The sequence below is a fragment of the Natator depressus genome, chromosome 20 (genome assembly GCF_965152275.1).
Source record: "Natator depressus isolate rNatDep1 chromosome 20, rNatDep2.hap1, whole genome shotgun sequence".
NCBI lineage: Eukaryota > Metazoa > Chordata > Testudines > Cheloniidae > Natator > Natator depressus.
Genome location: NC_134253.1, coordinates 22402241 through 22418652, shown reverse-complemented (window position 1 = coordinate 22418652; position 16412 = coordinate 22402241). Strand labels below are relative to the sequence as shown.

At 61.5% G+C, this 16412-nt stretch overlaps 1 protein-coding gene across 2 annotated transcripts in view; it reads right to left on the bottom strand.

Annotated features, from left to right (window-relative positions):
• Positions 1-16412, bottom strand: part of PKN1 (protein kinase N1) — a 46129-nt gene that overhangs the window by 7462 nt on the left and 22255 nt on the right. Inside the window, exons 1-10 of one of the 2 annotated variants that reach the window (XM_074935194.1) lie at positions 14497-14606; positions 12003-12300; positions 5878-6023; positions 5204-5333; positions 3940-4085; positions 3315-3528; positions 2834-3034; positions 1828-1937; positions 926-1069; positions 265-340 (exon numbers count right to left, since the gene is read on the bottom strand). In XM_074935194.1, coding sequence (XP_074791295.1) covers positions 265-340; positions 926-1069; positions 1828-1937; positions 2834-3034; positions 3315-3528; positions 3940-4085; positions 5204-5333; positions 5878-6023; positions 12003-12300; positions 14497-14541 — 1510 coding nt within the window. In that variant the 5' untranslated portion in view covers positions 14542-14606. Of the gene's footprint in view, positions 1-264; positions 341-925; positions 1070-1827; positions 1938-2833; positions 3035-3314; positions 3529-3939; positions 4086-5203; positions 5334-5877; positions 6024-12002; positions 12301-14496; positions 14607-16412 lie in introns of those variants that run through there. The other variant, XM_074935195.1, reaches the window with a different exon arrangement.

Here is a 16412-nt window from a genome sequence, read left to right as displayed (position 1 = left end):
TGGGGCAGCATCAGACCCCAAGAGGGGGAAGGAAGATATGGGGCAGAGCCCAGCATCAGCCCCCAAGGAAGGGGGAGGGGCATAGGGGGCAGAGCTGCCCCCACAGTGAGGAGTGGGGATATGGGGCAGAGTCAGCTCCCAAGCAGGGAGGGGGACACAGGCTGGCACCTGGTGCCCACCCATATCTCTGGGCTGGGGGTTTACGCAGGAGCCTCCCTGGGGCCCTGGGCCCTGCATTTGGGTCATGCCCCCGCCAGACGGCACCTTGCTGCTTGGAGAAAATCTTCTTCTGCCTCTGGAGCTTGGGGATGCGCTCAATGACAGGGTCGAAGAAGGTCACCTGGGGCGGCAAGAGACCGGGATGAGGGGCTGGGCCCGGGCAGGGATGGGGGGCCCAGGACAGGGTGAGGTCAGTGCAACCCCTCCTTGAGATACTACTCTGCTCATGGGGCAATGGGGAAGCTCCCACCCCACAGTGCAATGGGGCCAGCACAGGCCCCACCCCAGCGAGCCCATGGGGTGACTAGCTGAGTATGGAGGAGTCCAGGGGCCAAGGGGCTCCCCCCGGCCGGTGAATTTACCTTGGTGAGTGTTGGGAAGGGGACATGGCCAGTTCCCCTCGCCCCGGGGCCTGTTCCCTGCTCCCCCCTCCTCCCTCCCAGGGGCCTGCTCCCCGCTCCCCCTGCCCCAGGGCCTGCTACCCGCTTCACCCTCCTCCTCCCCGGGACCTGCAACCCCCTCTCCACTCCTCCCCGCCAGGGGCCTGCTCCCCTTCCACCGTCCTGGGACTGCTCCCCACTCCTTCCCCTCAGGGGCCTGCTCCTTGCTCCCCCCCTCCTCCCCCACAGGGCCTGCTCCCCCTTCTGTCCCCCCAGGGCTTGCTCCCCATCCCTGTTATCCTGATCCCGCCCGTCGCGGGCATCACCTCAGCCAGCAGGGTGCCCTGGGGCTCCAGGTCCAGGTGGATCTCGTGGCGTTGGTTATCCAGGAAATCTTCCAGCTTGAGATGCTTCAAGGCACAGAGGCTGCGGTAATCCCGCCAGTACACTGAGATCTCCAGCTCCCGTGCCTGGGGGGCAGAGTCAGGAGTGAGAGAGACCCCAGCCAGGGCTATGGGGCAGCTGGGGGTGGGGGGCAAGGCAGTGCGGAAGCCCCATCCACCACCTGGTAGCTCCACCCACAACCCCCCAAAGGAGCTGGATATTTGGGCTAAAATGTTGGAGCCATTATTAGGTTCCAGTGTAAACAGTTTCCCACTGACACGGGGCCACTTTAACCCCTTCCAGTAGCTTTTTCAGCTGTGGCTCAGCTGAGTTTTGGGACCGGGGTGGGGGGCGATTACAACTCAGTTAGAGCTGGAGTGCAGATGGGAGCTGGCTGTGCCCCGCTAAACACTTTGGGCTGGGTAAGGCCCAGTCCACACTACAAAGTGTGACAATGTTGGAAGCAAAATCAGGGCTGGGCCATGTTGGAACCAGGTGCCCTAATCCGGTTAGGAGCACAGAGTCCAGGGGGGACAGGGCAGCTGAGCACTGGAAGCTCAGTTCTGTTCACTTACCAGGACTGGATCGGCAGTGCGGGCAATGCAACAACCAGGCTGGAGGGACTGGGGGTCAGGACGCCTGGGTTCTATCCCCAGTGCTGGGAAGGGAGTGGGGTCTAATGATTAGAGCGGGGGGGCACTGGGGGCCAGGACTCCTGGGTTCTATCCCTGGCTCCACCTCCCTCAGAGAGGCTCATCTGAGTCAGGTGCGTGGCTGCCCTTTGCCCAGACCCAGCATCCTGGAGCAGCAGGGCCCGATGTGTGCATGTCCCCCCCACACTCACCCTCTCCAGCTCCAGGGCGAAGGTCTGGTTCCAGGCCTGCTGGCCCACAGGCTTCCAGGCCGTCTGCCCCACCACAGTGTTATCCAGCTTCAGCACGGCGCTCACCTCATCTGCGGGGAGAGGCGCGCATCACCGTGGGCCACCCCCTATCCGTCCTATCGCTGCCTCCTCAGAGCTGGGCCCTGCCAGCTGAGCATTTGGGAAGCTCCCAGCACATAGTGGGTACCACTGTAAATGCTATTATACCAGTAACAACCAGGGGGTGCTGTTACACAGCCTGATGCTCTTTGCGTGCGAGTGAGTGTTCAGCCTCGGGAGACACGCTACATGTTGCTGGTGGCACCGTCGTGCCCACGCTTCGCAGGGAAGCTGCTGCAAGCGGCAGGGGAGTTTGGACCCAGCTTGGGTCTCTCCAGCGAGAGTCAGTGCTTGGAACAGAGTCGCTTTCTGGGCATCAAGAGTCGGTGCAAGGCTGAGGTCCTGGGTTGCCCTGCATGCTATTGTGCCCACTTCTGCCCCAGGATTGGGGCAGCGACAATAAACTAGTTCCATTGAGGGACTCCCCAGACTCTGTGTCATGATTTCTCCCCCAAGGGGAAACCACCCTGCTTTGCGCTGCGGGGAGTGTGCCCGGGTGATGGTGCCAACGCCCCCCGAATGCCTGCCAGCTGACAACTCCTTACAACCACCATCCGCCCCCATCAACAACCATCCTCCACCTCCAAGAGTCTAATCCATCTCCCCCTCCCTTACCCCACACAGCACCCCCGATCCTCTCCCTCAACCCCTCTACAGCACCCCCCCATCCCCTCCCACATACCTCTGATCCCCCTCCCCTGCAGCACAACACCCTCCCTCGCTCCCCTCCCACTCTGCAGCAACCGGACGGGATCCCCTCCCACACCCCCACCTGCATCCCTCCAATCCCCTCACCCAATCCCCCCGGCAGCACAGCGCCCCACCCCCGGGTGTTCCCAGCCAGGGGCTGGGTGCCCGGCTCACTCACTGCTGAAGTCGTCGGATTTGAGGACGGTCCGGCCGCTCAGGCTGCCGCTGCGGCTGTAGAGCCCCCGCCCGCTGCGGTTCATGAAGTAGGGGCGCACCTCGCCGGGGTTGTTGCAGGGCAGCGAGACGGTAGCACCACGGGTCCGGCCAGGCACCGACTCCAGCAGCCCGCTGCAGCCCAGCAGCTGCACCTCCAGCATCCCTGGGGGGTTGGGGGGTGTGGGGGTTAGAGCAGTGGGCTGGGCGCCAGGACTCCTGGGTTCTATTGCCAGCCCTGGGAGGGGAGTGGGGGCTAGTGGTTAGAGCAGAGAGAAGCTGGGAGCCAGGACTCCTGGGTGCTATTCCAGCTCTCTCGCTGACTTGCTGTTCCCTGGGGGGTATCCAGGGACTGGTCTCTGTGGGGCGCTAGGGGGCGCTGCCCCAGGGGGCCGGTACCTTGGTGTTTGCCCCAGTGGGACTGTTGCCAGTGGGCCCCGGGGTACCTGTGAGGGGCGAGGGCTTGCAGAGCGTGCTGTACTGGTTGTGCTGGTAGGGGGTGCTGTTGCGGGCGCTGAAGGCGGGCGAGGAGGCCATGATCAGCTCCTCCTTGACGATGCAGCCCTTGGGGTGCTCCTCGGGCAGCTCCCCCACGCGCCGCTCCAGCGCCAGGCGCAGCAGGTCCAGCTTCTGGCTCGACTCGGTCAGCTTCGCCTGGGCCTGCAATGGGCACAGCGTGGGCATGGCCCCCGAGACCCTCCGTGCCCCCACATGCACTGACCCTGCCCCCCATGGCCCTCCATGTACCCTGGCCCTGCGCCCACAGATAAACCCCAGCCCTGTGCACCAAACCACCCCCGATACCCCCTGCTCCCCCCGACAGCCACCTCTGAATGCTGCCCTGGGACCCCTGTCCTCCTCGATGGCCTGTGGAGTGGGGGTTGGGGGGGCAGTACATCAGTGATGGCCTTGCGGGGGAGGGGTTAACGAGGGGCCGGGGGGAGGTTAAGGGGGGGCCTGGGGGGCAATACCTCAGTGATGGCCTTGCGCGGGGGGTTAAAGGGAGGTCAGGAGGGTAGTATCTCAGCGATGGCCTTGGGGGGGGTTAACGAGAGGCTGGGGGGGCAGTACCTCAGCCATGGCCTTGCGGTCCGGCGTCCGGGCAGAGCCCAGCAGCCGCTGCACATTCTTGGCCCCCTCAGACACAGCGTGCTCCACGCGGAAATGGTGGCGCAGCTCCTCGATGCGCAGCTCCGTGCAGGTCAGGTCCAGGTTCCCTGCGGGGCGACAGCGCGGGCTCAGACCCTGCTGGGGTGGGGCAGACACCGAGCCGTGGGCAGGACTCCTGGGTTCTCTTCCGACCAGCCAGCCCGGGCCGCGGAGAGGGAGCTGAGTTTCACGGCCCCACGCCCCACCCCGGAGGGGGCTGCATCTCAGCACTGGGAGAGGGGTCCCTGTATAACCTGCCCCGGGCCCCACCCCAGAGGTGGCTGCACATCTAGGAGCTGGGGCACATCCCAGTGTCCTGTCCCACAAACCCCGGCCAATTCCTCTCCATGTGCCTCAGCTCCGCGGGGCTGACCAGTGAGCACCAGGCTAGGAAGGGGGGGGGCCTCTGGAGAGAAGGGAGGGCCTCCCCAGGTTGCCTCCTTCCCTGCCCACCCTGCGTAGCACGAGAGCACCCCCTCCCGCGCTGTGCCTGTCCCACGGGCCTGGCTGTAGCCAAAGCTGCCAGGATTCCCTCCCGCTGAGCAGCGTTGTCGGGAGTGGGGGGGGCTGCAGGCCTGCGGTGATGGTCCAGCTAGTGTGTGGAGGGACCTGGGCCCAGCCCAGCTCTGGGTCCAAGCAGCAGCGGGGGGCTGCCAGGACGACGGGTGCTTGGATCAGTAAAGCGCCCGGGCGCAGAGCTGCCAGGAGAGGGGCGTTGGCAGAACCGGCTGGGATTTGGTGCAGGGAGAGGGATCGAGCCAGTGTTATGTGGGGTGTGGAGGGGAGCCCAGCTGGGCTACCTGGGTGCTGGGGGAACCCTGACCAGGGGAACCCACTGTTGGGGGGATCCGTGCCCCCCACCCTGTGGCTGGGCCATGGGACACCAGGGGGGCGGCTTCGCTGGATAAACACCTCCCAAGTTGACATGGCTCCAGGATCTGCCCGCCAGGCCCCACCCCCGGACCCTTGGGAGAGCAGCCCCACAGCGGTGTTGTAAGCAGGGCCGTGGGGGGCAGAGGATTGTGGGTGTTCGGACAGGGTGAGTATCTACAGCAGGAGCTTACGGACACTGCCCCGGCTCCCCCACCTTGCCGCCCACTCCTCGCCCCTCCTTGTCTCCCTCCCCGCACTGCCCCGTGCCCCATGGCTCCCCTCCTATTTCCCCTCCCCCAACTGCCCCTCCCACCTTGCCCGTCCTCGCCGTCGGGCGGCACCGCGTCGGCCTGCGCGGCTCTGCGGATCTGCATGCGGATGATGTTGATCTTGGTCTTGCTGTCTTGCAACATCTGCTGGGCTGTCTGCAGCAGCTTCCGGTCCTGGGGGGCAGACAGGAGGGTTGAGGGGGGGCTGCTGAGCCCAGAGCTGTCTGGGGAGTGCCCTCCCACCCCCACACCCCCATGAGTCCAACCCCCCATATCAGGGGTGGCTTCCTGTCCCAGCTACATCTCCTCCTTCCATGCCTGTTTTTCCGGGCTGGAGGCCTCTTTGGGTCCCAGAGCCTCCAGGGCAGGGGAAGGGGGATCTGGGGGGTGGGGAGTGAAGGGGGCAGGCAGAGGTGGAGGAGGGTGTGGAGGGTGGGGAGCAGTTGGAGAGGCAGGGGGAGGTGGGGGGGGCTGGGACGGGGGAGGAGCTTGGGGGTGGAGAGGCAGGGGGGAGGGAGGAAGCGGGGGGAGGAGGTGGGTTGGGGGGCCAGGTGCGGAAAGGCAGGGGAAGGGGGAGGGGAGAAGTTGGGAGACAGGGACAGCGGGGTGAGGGGGTTGTGGTGGAGAGGTGAGGGGAATGGAGGTTGGGGGGCAGGGTGGGGGTTGGGGGTAGAGGCCGGGCAGGGTGGAATAGGAGGCAGGGGGTGGGACCCCTCACCTTGGTGGAGCCATTGGCGTACATCTGGATCATGTTCTCTGCTCCCTGCTTCACCTTCAGCTCAATGTTCAGCTGCTTCTCCAGCCCGGCCAGGCGGTGCTTGTTGGCGGCCGAGCGGCTCAGGCTGTTGGGCGACTGGGGGGCATCTGCAAGCGGGGACGGGGAAGGGTCAGCAGTGCCCGGCAGGGGGTGGCCCTGCCCCTCCAGCACCCAGGAGCCCAGTGCGGGGCTAGCAGGGGTGCTACGGGTCAGGAGTGAGGGGCACTGGCAGAGCCAAGGTGCCTAATCCCTGCTTGGGGGGTGGGGGGTCGTGCCCCCTGGATGGGGGGGGCTGGGTGAGGAGGGAGAAGGGCACTCTCACTGGCTTGCCCCCATCTCTGCTGGCAGGTCCCTCACTGGGGCTGGTTCTGGCCCTCCCACACCTGCCCCATTCCCAGGCTCACATGGGTTAACAGGAGCATCCGTCCTGGCCCACCCCCAATCGGGGTCCGCACCCTGGGAGAAGGACAAAGTCATCGCGTGACGGCTTTCTCTGGACTCCACAGCTCTGCCGGTGCCCTGAAATCCTGACCGGCAGCTCCCGGTTACCCCAGCCCTGGGCTCCCCACACATAGGCTATCTGCGGGATCTGGTGTGGGGAGGGAAGCCCCAGTATCTGGCTCTTGCGGGAGAGTTGCTGGGAGCTGAGACAGGAGGTTTCTCTCCTTCACTTGGCTCAATGCACCTAAACATCTCATTGAGCAGAGAGGGTCAAATACCCCCTGTGCAAGGGCTGACCCCTGCCACACCCCACCCCACCCCAGAGGCGGCTGCATTGTTGCGCCAGGCAGGGAGTCATAGAATCACAGAAATGTCGCGCTTGAAGGGCCCTCGAGAGGTCACCTAGTCCAGCCCCCTGCACTGAGGCAGGGCCAAGTAACCCCAGCCCGTCCCTGGGTTGGTCCAACCTGTTTTTACAAACCTCCAATAATGGGGACACCACAACTGCCCTTGGTCACCTGTTCCAGAGCTGAACTCCCCTTGGAGTGAGAAAGTTTTGCCTAATATCCAACCGAAATCTCCCTTGCTGCAGATTAAGCCCATTGCTGGAGACATGGAAAAACACTGATCCCCATCCTCTTTGTAACAGCCCTTAGCGTATTTGAAGACTGTTCTCAGGTCCCCCTCAGTCGTTTTTCTCAGACAAACATGTCCAGGTTTGAACCTTTCCTCACAGATCCGGTTTGCTAAACCTCTGATCATGTTTGTGGCCTCCTCTGGCCTCTCTCCAACCTGTCCACATCTTCCCTAAAGCGCGGCGCCCAGAACTGGACACGGGACTCCAGCTGAGGCCTCCCCAGTTCCGAGCAGAGTGGAGCAGTCACCTCCCATGTCTTACATACGACACTCCTGTTAATCCTACACCCCAGAACGAGATCAGCCGTTTTCACAGCCGTCTCGCACTGTTGACTCATATTCGATCTGTGCTCCGCTAGAACCCCAGCTCCTTTCCAGCACTACGACTGCCTCACCAGGTATTCCCCGTTTTCTGGTTGTGCAGTTGATTTTTCCTTCCTGAGTGAAGTACTTTGCACTTGTCTTTACCTCATTTTATCTTGTTGATTTCAGGCCAATTCTCCAATGTGTCACGGTTGCTTTGAATTACAATCCTGGCCTCCACAATGAGAGCAGCCCTTCCCAGTCTGCTGTCAGCCGCAAGCTTGCTTTATCAGCACACTCTGCACTCCATTACTGAATTCATTAATGAGAATATTGACTAGAGCCGGGCCCAGGACTGACCCCTGCGGGACCTGCTCGACATGCCCTCCCAGGCTGACTGCGAACCATTGAGAGCTGCTCTTTGAGTAGGGTATTTCAATCAGTTGGGCACCCACCTCATAGTATTTTTATCTAGACCACATTTCCCTAGTTTGCGTATGAGAATGTCATGAATGTGTCAAAAGCCTCACTAAAATCAAACCATATCATATCTGCTGCTTCCCCCCATCCACTTGGCCAGTAACCCTGACAGAGAAGGAAATTATGCTGGTTTGATAAATCCATGCTGATTATTCCTCTTCCCCCTACTGAGCTCGAACTGCTTACAAACTGATTGGTTAATAATTTGTTCCAGTGTCTTTCCAGCTATCCCGCTCAGGCTGTTCAGGTTCTCTGTTCCCCCTTTAAAAGACAGGTACTATGCGTGACACACTCTATAAAAAAAAAAAAAAGGGTGGGGGGGAGAAAACCTGGATTTGTGCTGGAAATGGCCCACCTTGATTTTCATGCAGGTTGTAAGGAGAGTGGTCACTTTGGATGGGCTATTACCAGCAGGAGAGTGAGTTTGTGTGTGGGGGGGGGGGGGGAGGGTGAGAAAACCTGGATTTGTGCTGGAAAAGGCCCAACTTGATGATCACTTTAGATAAGTTATTACCAGCAGGAGAGTTGGGTGGGAGGAGGTATTGTTTCATGGTCTCTGTGTGTATATAATGTCTTCTGCAGTTTCCACAGTATGCATCCGATGAAGTGAGCTGTAGCTCACGAAAGCTCATGCTCAAATAAATTGGTTAGTCTCTAAGGTGCCACAAGTCCTCCTTTTCTTTTTGCGAATACAGACTAACACGGCTGCTACTCTGAAACCTTCCTTTTCTTTTTACACTCTATATGATTATATGAAAATATGCTAATGAGTAGGAATATAATGTAAATGGGATATGCTTCATGCAAAAGGTCTCTTGTAAGGTATCATTACAAAGCTTACAATGTACCAAGTGTGGGCATCCTATTTGTATAAATGTATCACTCTTGTATCTGAAACTAGAAATGTGAACTATAACTCTAAGGGCCTATTGTAATTATGCAAAGTGTGGGCCATTAACGGTGGTTGGGAATCTTGATAGCTCCCATCAGCCAGGACAATTGACTGTGGATGGCTCTGTTTGCAGGCAGGCCTTCCTGTGAGTCAGGCCGGGAGGAATGAAGGCTTGGCGTCTCACAGGAAATGTGACCATGTCACCTGGTACTGGAATCCATCTTAAACCTGGTGCTTTTCCAGTTGCGGGGGGCACCCAGAGAGACAAAGGATTCCTGCCTTGTGCCAAAACCATATAAGTGGGTAGAACAGAACAAAGGGGGTGGCCATCATGAGGAACCACCTGAGCTGGAACAAGAGCTGTACCAGGGGAAAGGATTGTCCCCAGACTAGGAAGGTGTCCAGCCTGTGAAAGAAACTTATTGAAACATCTCTAAGGGTGAGATTTTACCGGTAGTCAGTTGTATTACTGTATTAGGTTTAGATTTGCATGTTTTATTTTATTTTACTTGGTAATTCACTTTGTTCTGTCTGTTACTATTTAGAACCACTTAAATCCTATTTTCTGTATTTAATAAAATCACTTTTTACTTATTAATTAACCCAGAGTATGTATTAATACTTGCGGGGGCAAACAGCTGGGCATATGTCTCTATCAGTGCTATACAGGGCGAACAATTTATGAGTAAAATGGATTTATTTGGGGTTTGGACTCCATTGGGAGTTGGGCATCTGAGTGTTGAAGACAGGAACACTTCTGTAAGCTGCTTTCAGTTAAGCCCACAGCTGTTAGGGGACACGGTTCAGACCTGGGTCTGGGTTTGCAGCAGGCTAGCAGGTCTGGCTCAAACCAGGCAGGGCACTGAAATCCTAAGCTGCCAGGGCAGGAAAGCAGGAGTAGAAGTAGTCTTGGCACATCAGGTGGCAGCTCCCAAGGGGGTTTCTGTGATCCAAACCGTCACACTATGTTTGCCCTTCTCCCTCCTCTGGGACCTCACCCGCCCTCCAGGAGTTCTCAGAGATAATTGCTAATGGTGGTGTGATTGCGTCTGCTAGTTCCTTAAATAGGACGAATTGCATTGGGCCCTGCCGACTTGAATACACCTAACTTATCGAAATATTCTTTAACCTGATCATTCCCTAGATTGGCTTGTGTTCCTTCCCCCTGGTTGTTAATATTAATTGTGCTGAGTATCTGCTCTCCATTAACCATTAACCTGAAGACTGAAGCAAAATAGGCATTAAACGCCTTTCTTGAGGCCATTGGTTGTTTGCTCTCCTTCCCCGCTAAACAGAGGACCTGCGCTTTCCTTCCTCCCTCTCTTGCTCTGAATGGATTTAAAGGATCTCTTCTTACTGCTGTTTACGTCCCTTGCTAGGTGTAACTCATTTTGCACCTTAGCCTCTCTGACGTGGTCCCTACAAGCTTGTGCTGTTCTTTTGTTCTCCTCCTGAGCAATCTGTCCCTGGTCCCATTTCTCCTTTTTGAGTCTCAAGTCATTAGAGAGTCCCTGAGGGAGCCATCCTGGCCTCTCCCTATTCTGTCTCTCTTGCTGTCATCTCGGGATGGTTTGCAATTGTGCCTTTAGCACTGGCTGTTTGACAAACTGCTCGTCTCCTTCATCCTGGAGATTTTCTCCTGGTTGCCATTATCCTACTGCTCTCTTTCCTCAGAGTCCTGAAATCGGTCATTTCCCGATCGCTTCCACCCAAATCGCCTTCAGATGCAAACCCAGTTTGGGCAGAATCCCAGGCTGCCCACCCTCCACTCCTCCTTCACTTCCTCCGCTTCACGGAACAAACAGCCGGTTACCAGCACATCCCAAGAGTTGACTGGAAATTCTGGGCTTTGCCGTATGCGAGGTGACGTCCCCATTCCGACCAGGGCGTGTGTTTGGATAGTTCTGTTATTCCTTCGAGAAATGCCTCTGCCCCCTGGTTGGGTGGTTTAAAGGAGACCCCCACAGGACAGCGCCCCCCCCCCCCTTTTACCTTTACCCAGAGACTCTCAACTGGTCTGACTGCCGCCTCCTGCTGGCCCTCACAGCTAGCCAATGTATTGTATAATGCACCAGCTTCCTTTCCCCCCCGCCTGGCCTTCCCAAACAAGCTCTGCCCCTGTCCCCATGTCCCAGTCACAAGACTTATCCTGCCCCGTCTCTCTGAGGCTGATTAAGTCATAATGAAGCAGATGGACTTTCTCGGGATGGGGGGGGGCACTCGGGGCTGCTGGGCTGGGAGGGGCTGTGGCAGGCGCCAGATCATTTGTTTTTCTAGCTCAGTAGAGGAAGCAGCCATGTCGCTTCCTGCCTCGGACCCCCCAGCTCGCGCCGCGATTCGCTGCTGGGGCAGGTGGCATCTGGCAGCTTCCTGTTTTGAAATCCCAGTCGTTGGTACAGCCCTGGCACCGCACAGGGGCCTGGCGCTCAGGGAGCTCAGGTCAGACACCGAGGGGGGTCAATTCCCAGCTGGATGAGGAGGAGGGAGCTAGTGAAAATGCTCCGGGGGGGGGAGATGTGGCTGTGACCCACAGGGTCTGCACTGCCCCCTAACCCTCCTTGGGGCCTTCTCAGCAATGCAGCCTGGATCCCCATGGCAGAGCAGTTCTATGGGCCCATCTACCCCAGTATCCCATCTCTGATGGTGGAGGCTGCCAGCTACCCTAGAGGCAGGCAAATCCCCACGGGGATGGGGGAATCCACTCCCAGGGCCAAGCCCTCCTGCCCCCAACAGCTGGAGAGCTGTACAAAGACCTGTCCCACCCCAGAGGTGGCTGCATCTTGGCACAAGTGCTAACACAATGACACCACACCACATGGTGGGGGTGGGGACTCTCTGACAATCCTGCAGGTGTCCCGAGGCCTCCATTCCACCCCAGACACCCGACAAACCCCCAGCCTGTTTGAATCCTGCCGAACTCTTGGCCTCACCGAGACCTAGTGGTGGGCAGTTCTGCCGGCCAGTGCTGCTTGGAGATGGAGACTCCCCTGGGTTCTGTTCAGCATTTGCTGCCTCGTGGTTCCCTTCCCTGCTTCTTGCGTCACATCTCAGGATGAAGAGTGGTGCCCAGCCCCCTGATGAGCCCCAGCCACTGCTGGGGGTCTGCCTGTCCCAGCCCCTTGCACCTGCCTCCTCTCCAGGACAGATAGCCCTGAGCTAGCAGCATCCCAAGCCCTCCTAGCACTCAGCCGCACGGCTGGGCCCCCTGGCATTGACCCCTGCTCCTTGCCCCCCCTCGTGTCCTCCAGCAATGACCCCTGCTCCCTGCCCCCTGGTGACCTCCCAGTGACCCCGGCATGACTCCCAGAGCCCTGCCATGCCCCTGCCCCCTGACCTCCGCTCTCCTCAGGCTCCTTGACCATGATGTGGGCGTCCAGGTGCTGCAGCCGGCAGTGCAGCTGGCGCAGTTTGCGGTCGGAGCCGCGCAGCAGGCTCTCCACGCTGGCCAGGTTACGGCGGTCGGTGGTGGCCCGGCGCAGGTTCTCCGCCCCCTCCTTGATCTTCAGCTCCTTGCGGATCTCGCGCCGGATCCGGTCCTTCTCCTCGTCCAGGCGCTGCTGGACGCTGCTGGCCGCCAGGTCGGGGCTGGGATCGAGCGCCAGCTGCTCCAGGACCGACCAGCTCTGCTCGCCCTGCAGGGGAGAGCGCGGGTGAGGGGCTTGCAGCGCTCGGCCCTGCCCCACCTCCATGGCTGCCCCCCGACAGCCCCCTTCCTGCTGCCCACCACCAGAACTGCTCCCCGACATTCCCCCAACCCCTGACAGCCCCTTCCCTGGGCCTCCACCTCCACGGCTGCCCCCCGACAGCCCCCTCCTGCCGCTCACCTCCACGGCTACCCCCCAACAGATCCCCCACCCTGACAGCCCCCTCCCTGCCGCCCACCTCCACGACTACTCCCCAACAGACCCCTCCCTGCCCCCCACCTCCACAACTGCCCCCCGACAGTCCCCCACCCCCTGACAGCCTCTTCCCTGGGCCCCCACCTCCACGGCTGCCCCCCGACAGCCCCCTCCCTGCCCCCCACCTCCACAACAGCCCCCTGACAGTCCCCCACCCTCTGACAGCCCCTTTCCTGGGCCCCCACCTCCACGACTGCACCCCAGCAGCTCCCTCCCTGCCACCCACCTCCACGACTACACCCTGACAGACCCCCACCCCCTGACAGCACCCTCCCTGCCGCCCACCTCAATGATTGCACCCTGACAGACCCCCACCCCCTGACAGCCCCCTCCCTGCCGCCCACCCCCACGACTGCACTCTGACAGACCCCCACCTCCTGACAGCTCCCTCTCCCTGCTGCCCACCTCCACGGCTACCCCCCGACAGACCTCCACCCCCTGACAGCCCCCTCCCTTCCGCCCACCTCCACGATTGCACCCTGACAGACCCCCACCCCCTGACAGACCCCTCCCTGCCGCCCACCTCCAGGACTGCACTCTGACAGACCCCAACCCCCTGACAGCTCCCTCTCCCTGCTGCCCACCTCCACGGCTACCCTCCGACAGACCCCCACCCCCTGACAGCCCCCTCCCTGTCACCCACCTCCACGGCTACCCCCCGACAGTCTCCTCCCTGCTCCCCACCTCCACAACTGCCCCCCCGACAGTCCCCCACCCCCTGGCAGCCCCTTCCCTGAGCCCCCACCTCCACGACTGCACCCCAACAGCCCTCTCCCTGCTGCCCACCTCCACAACTGCACCCCCAACAGCCCCCCACCTGGCTCCCCCACCTCCACAACTGCTCCAACTTCCCCCCACCCACCTCCACTGCTGCCCCCCAACAACCCCCTCCCTACTTCCCACCTCTATGGCTTCTCTGCAACAGCCTCTACGCCGACAGCCCCCTCCCTGCCACCTGCCTCCACGAATGCCCCCAACCCCTGACAGCCCCCTACCCGCCCCCCACCTGCCCCTCTAGACTCCTGCATGTGCTGGCCCAACAGCCCCTCAACTCCCCCTGTGCTCACGGCCTCCCCCGCCCCATCCCAGCCCTCTGTCCCGAGCTCAGTCGGGGTCTGGGCAGCGCCCGGCACTACCGGGGGCCTGATCTCCGTTGGGGTCTGGGCAGTGCCCGGCACAATGACCAGGGAGCAGGGGTGATCCCAGTTGGGGCCTGTAGGCCCTACTATAATATGGACAATACCAGCTCATCTCTGGGCACAGAGACAGCTGGGCGAGGGTCTCTGGGGAGGGGTCAGGCGGGGGGGTCCTCTGGAAATCTGTGTCCAGGATGCTCCCAGACAGCCCAGCCGGCTCCCGGCCCCAATGCCAGGCCGCTGGCGGCTGGTTTTCCCATTGCCAGGGGGATTTCCACCCCTCCGCGCCCCCTGGGCACTCAGTAATCAGCCCTGGCACTGCAGCCCCCCACCTCCCAGGACGTGGCAGAGCCGAGGGGAGAGGCTCCTTTGTTAACAACACGCCACCCCGGAGCCGCCATGGCCTCTCGGGGGAGCAGCTGGGGGGGGGCGGCTGGCTAGAAGATGGCGGCGTGGGGGCCTAGATGGGGGCGGAACCCCGTCCCTTCCTCCCGCGGCCGTTTGCAGGCAGCTGGCGCAGTAGCAGCAGCGATGGCCGGGAAGGAAATGCACCGTGCCCCCTGCATGGTGCCACCCAAGTAGCAGCCCCACCCTAGTTCCCATCCCCCACCAGGCCCACACCGTGCCCTGCCTTGCAGAGCCATATTTTATTTTATGGGGTGGGGGTTGGCTGATTCCCCTCCCCTCAGGGGGCCCCCCACAGCCCCTTTGCCACCCTCCCCATCTCCATTGTGCCAGGGCAGCGGGACGGGGGCAATCCATGCCCCCCTGGGGCTCCCATCCTGCTGGGTACCTCCAGATCGTGCTCAGAGCAGGAGTCTGACTCGGAGAGCGACATCCTGGCCCTGAGGGGGATCCAGGCCAGGACCCCCGTCCGTCCTTGGGTCCGTGCGCTGGGCCACACCCGCCCTCCTGCCGCTCGGAATCTATCACCCCCCCGCCCCCCCCCCGTGTCACAAAACCACTTCCCCTTCCCGCGTCTCAGCTCTGCCTCTAGCCACCCCGAGCACCGTGGGCTGGGCCTGGATCCGCCCCCCCAGGCCTGGGCCCAAAGGGTAACGGGGGAGGGGGAGACTCCCACAGTTGCAGCCCCCCAAAGCCAGGCTCGGAGCTTGAGGCTGACCCCCAAATGCCCCCAGGGAGAACCCACTGAGCTCTCGCCCCCAGGGACCAAACAGCCCAACCCCACGCCCCTCCAGAAGCTCCCCGGACTATGCTTTGAGTGGCTGCAAACTGCACCCCCCAGGCAATGCTCCCCCGAACATGCTGCCCCCAACTCTGCACACGGGGGCCCTTGACACTGGCCAAGCTCCCCCTAGAAACACCCCGAGGCAGAGCCCTCTGGGTCCCAAAACTGGGATGATCATCCAGGGATCCCAGCTAAACAGCCCCCATGTCCCACCCAAGAGGTGGCTGCATCTCAGTGCCGGATGAGCGATCCCTGTATAGACAGCCCCATGTCCCACCCCAGAGGTGGCTGCATCTCAACACCGAGTGAGGGATCCCTGTATAGACAGCCCCATGTCCCACCCCAGAGGCGGCTGGGGGGTGCACTCTCCCTTCACCCTGATTAACTCTGTACTAGAGACCCACTAGCCCTGCACAGGCCCCGGGCAGCCAGCTTCCTCCTGTCCACCGACTCAGAGCGGGGATGGGACCCAGAGCATGGGGGCGGGGGGGTGGCTCCTTCCCCTTTTCTGGCCCTCTGCGAGCAGCTGTCGAGGTGGCTGCTCCCCACGTGCCCCCCGAGCCATGGGGCGTGGTGGGGGGGTGTTCAGATTGGGTAACTCGGCAGATCAGTGCAGCCAGGCTAGGCCTGGTGCCCACCCCAGCTGGCCGCACCTTGCTGCACAAGAGCCCGGCTGCCCTGTCCACACCCCGGAGCTACAGACGGGCCCTAGTGCGACACAGGCTCAGCACTGGGCAGGAACACGGGACACCTGGGTTCCATCCCCGGCTCTGCTGGGTGACTTGAACCCCTCCCCCCTCATTCCCTGCAGCACAGCGCCCCCTAGTGCCACCCCCTATTGAGCTGCCCACCCCACCCCCTGCAGCGCAGTGCCCCCTAGTGCCATGCTGGGGCACTCCCTATTGAGCTCCCCACCCCACAGCACCCCCTAGTGCCATGTGGGGACATTGGGGCCAGCACAGGCTGGAAGGCGAGAAAGCATCCCCTGCTGAACCCACACCCTGCAGCGCCCCCTCATGTCACAGGGGGGCCAACAGACTCGACTGGAGAGAGCCTCTCCCTACCCACTGGTTTGAGGTCTCCCATCCAGGGCCGGACCCAGGCCAAAGCTGCTTAGCCAAGGCCAGGCCAGGTCCCGGCACACGGCCCAGACAGCTGCAGCAGGCCCTGTTACTGCGGAGACTCAGCACCAGTCAAGTGGGGGCGGGGACCCTTCTGCCCCAGGGACTGGCCCCAGTTGCAACCCCTGGTGCCGCCGCCCCACACACTAGCTGACAAAGCCAGGGTCTGCCCCGAGGCAGGGGCCAGCTGCACCGGTGCAAACAGCAGCTCTTCCTCTCTGCACCCGGGGCCTGCATGGCGGGGGGTGGGCAGGTCACCATGTGAGACGAATCCCAGCACAGACCAGGCTGCAGTGAGTCACAGGAAGAGGCTGGAGTCTCTCTCAAATCCCGGCAGCTCCTGGAAAGGCCAGCAGGCCCGGGGCCAGCAGCCTGTACCGGGGCCAGCCCCTGGCTGTC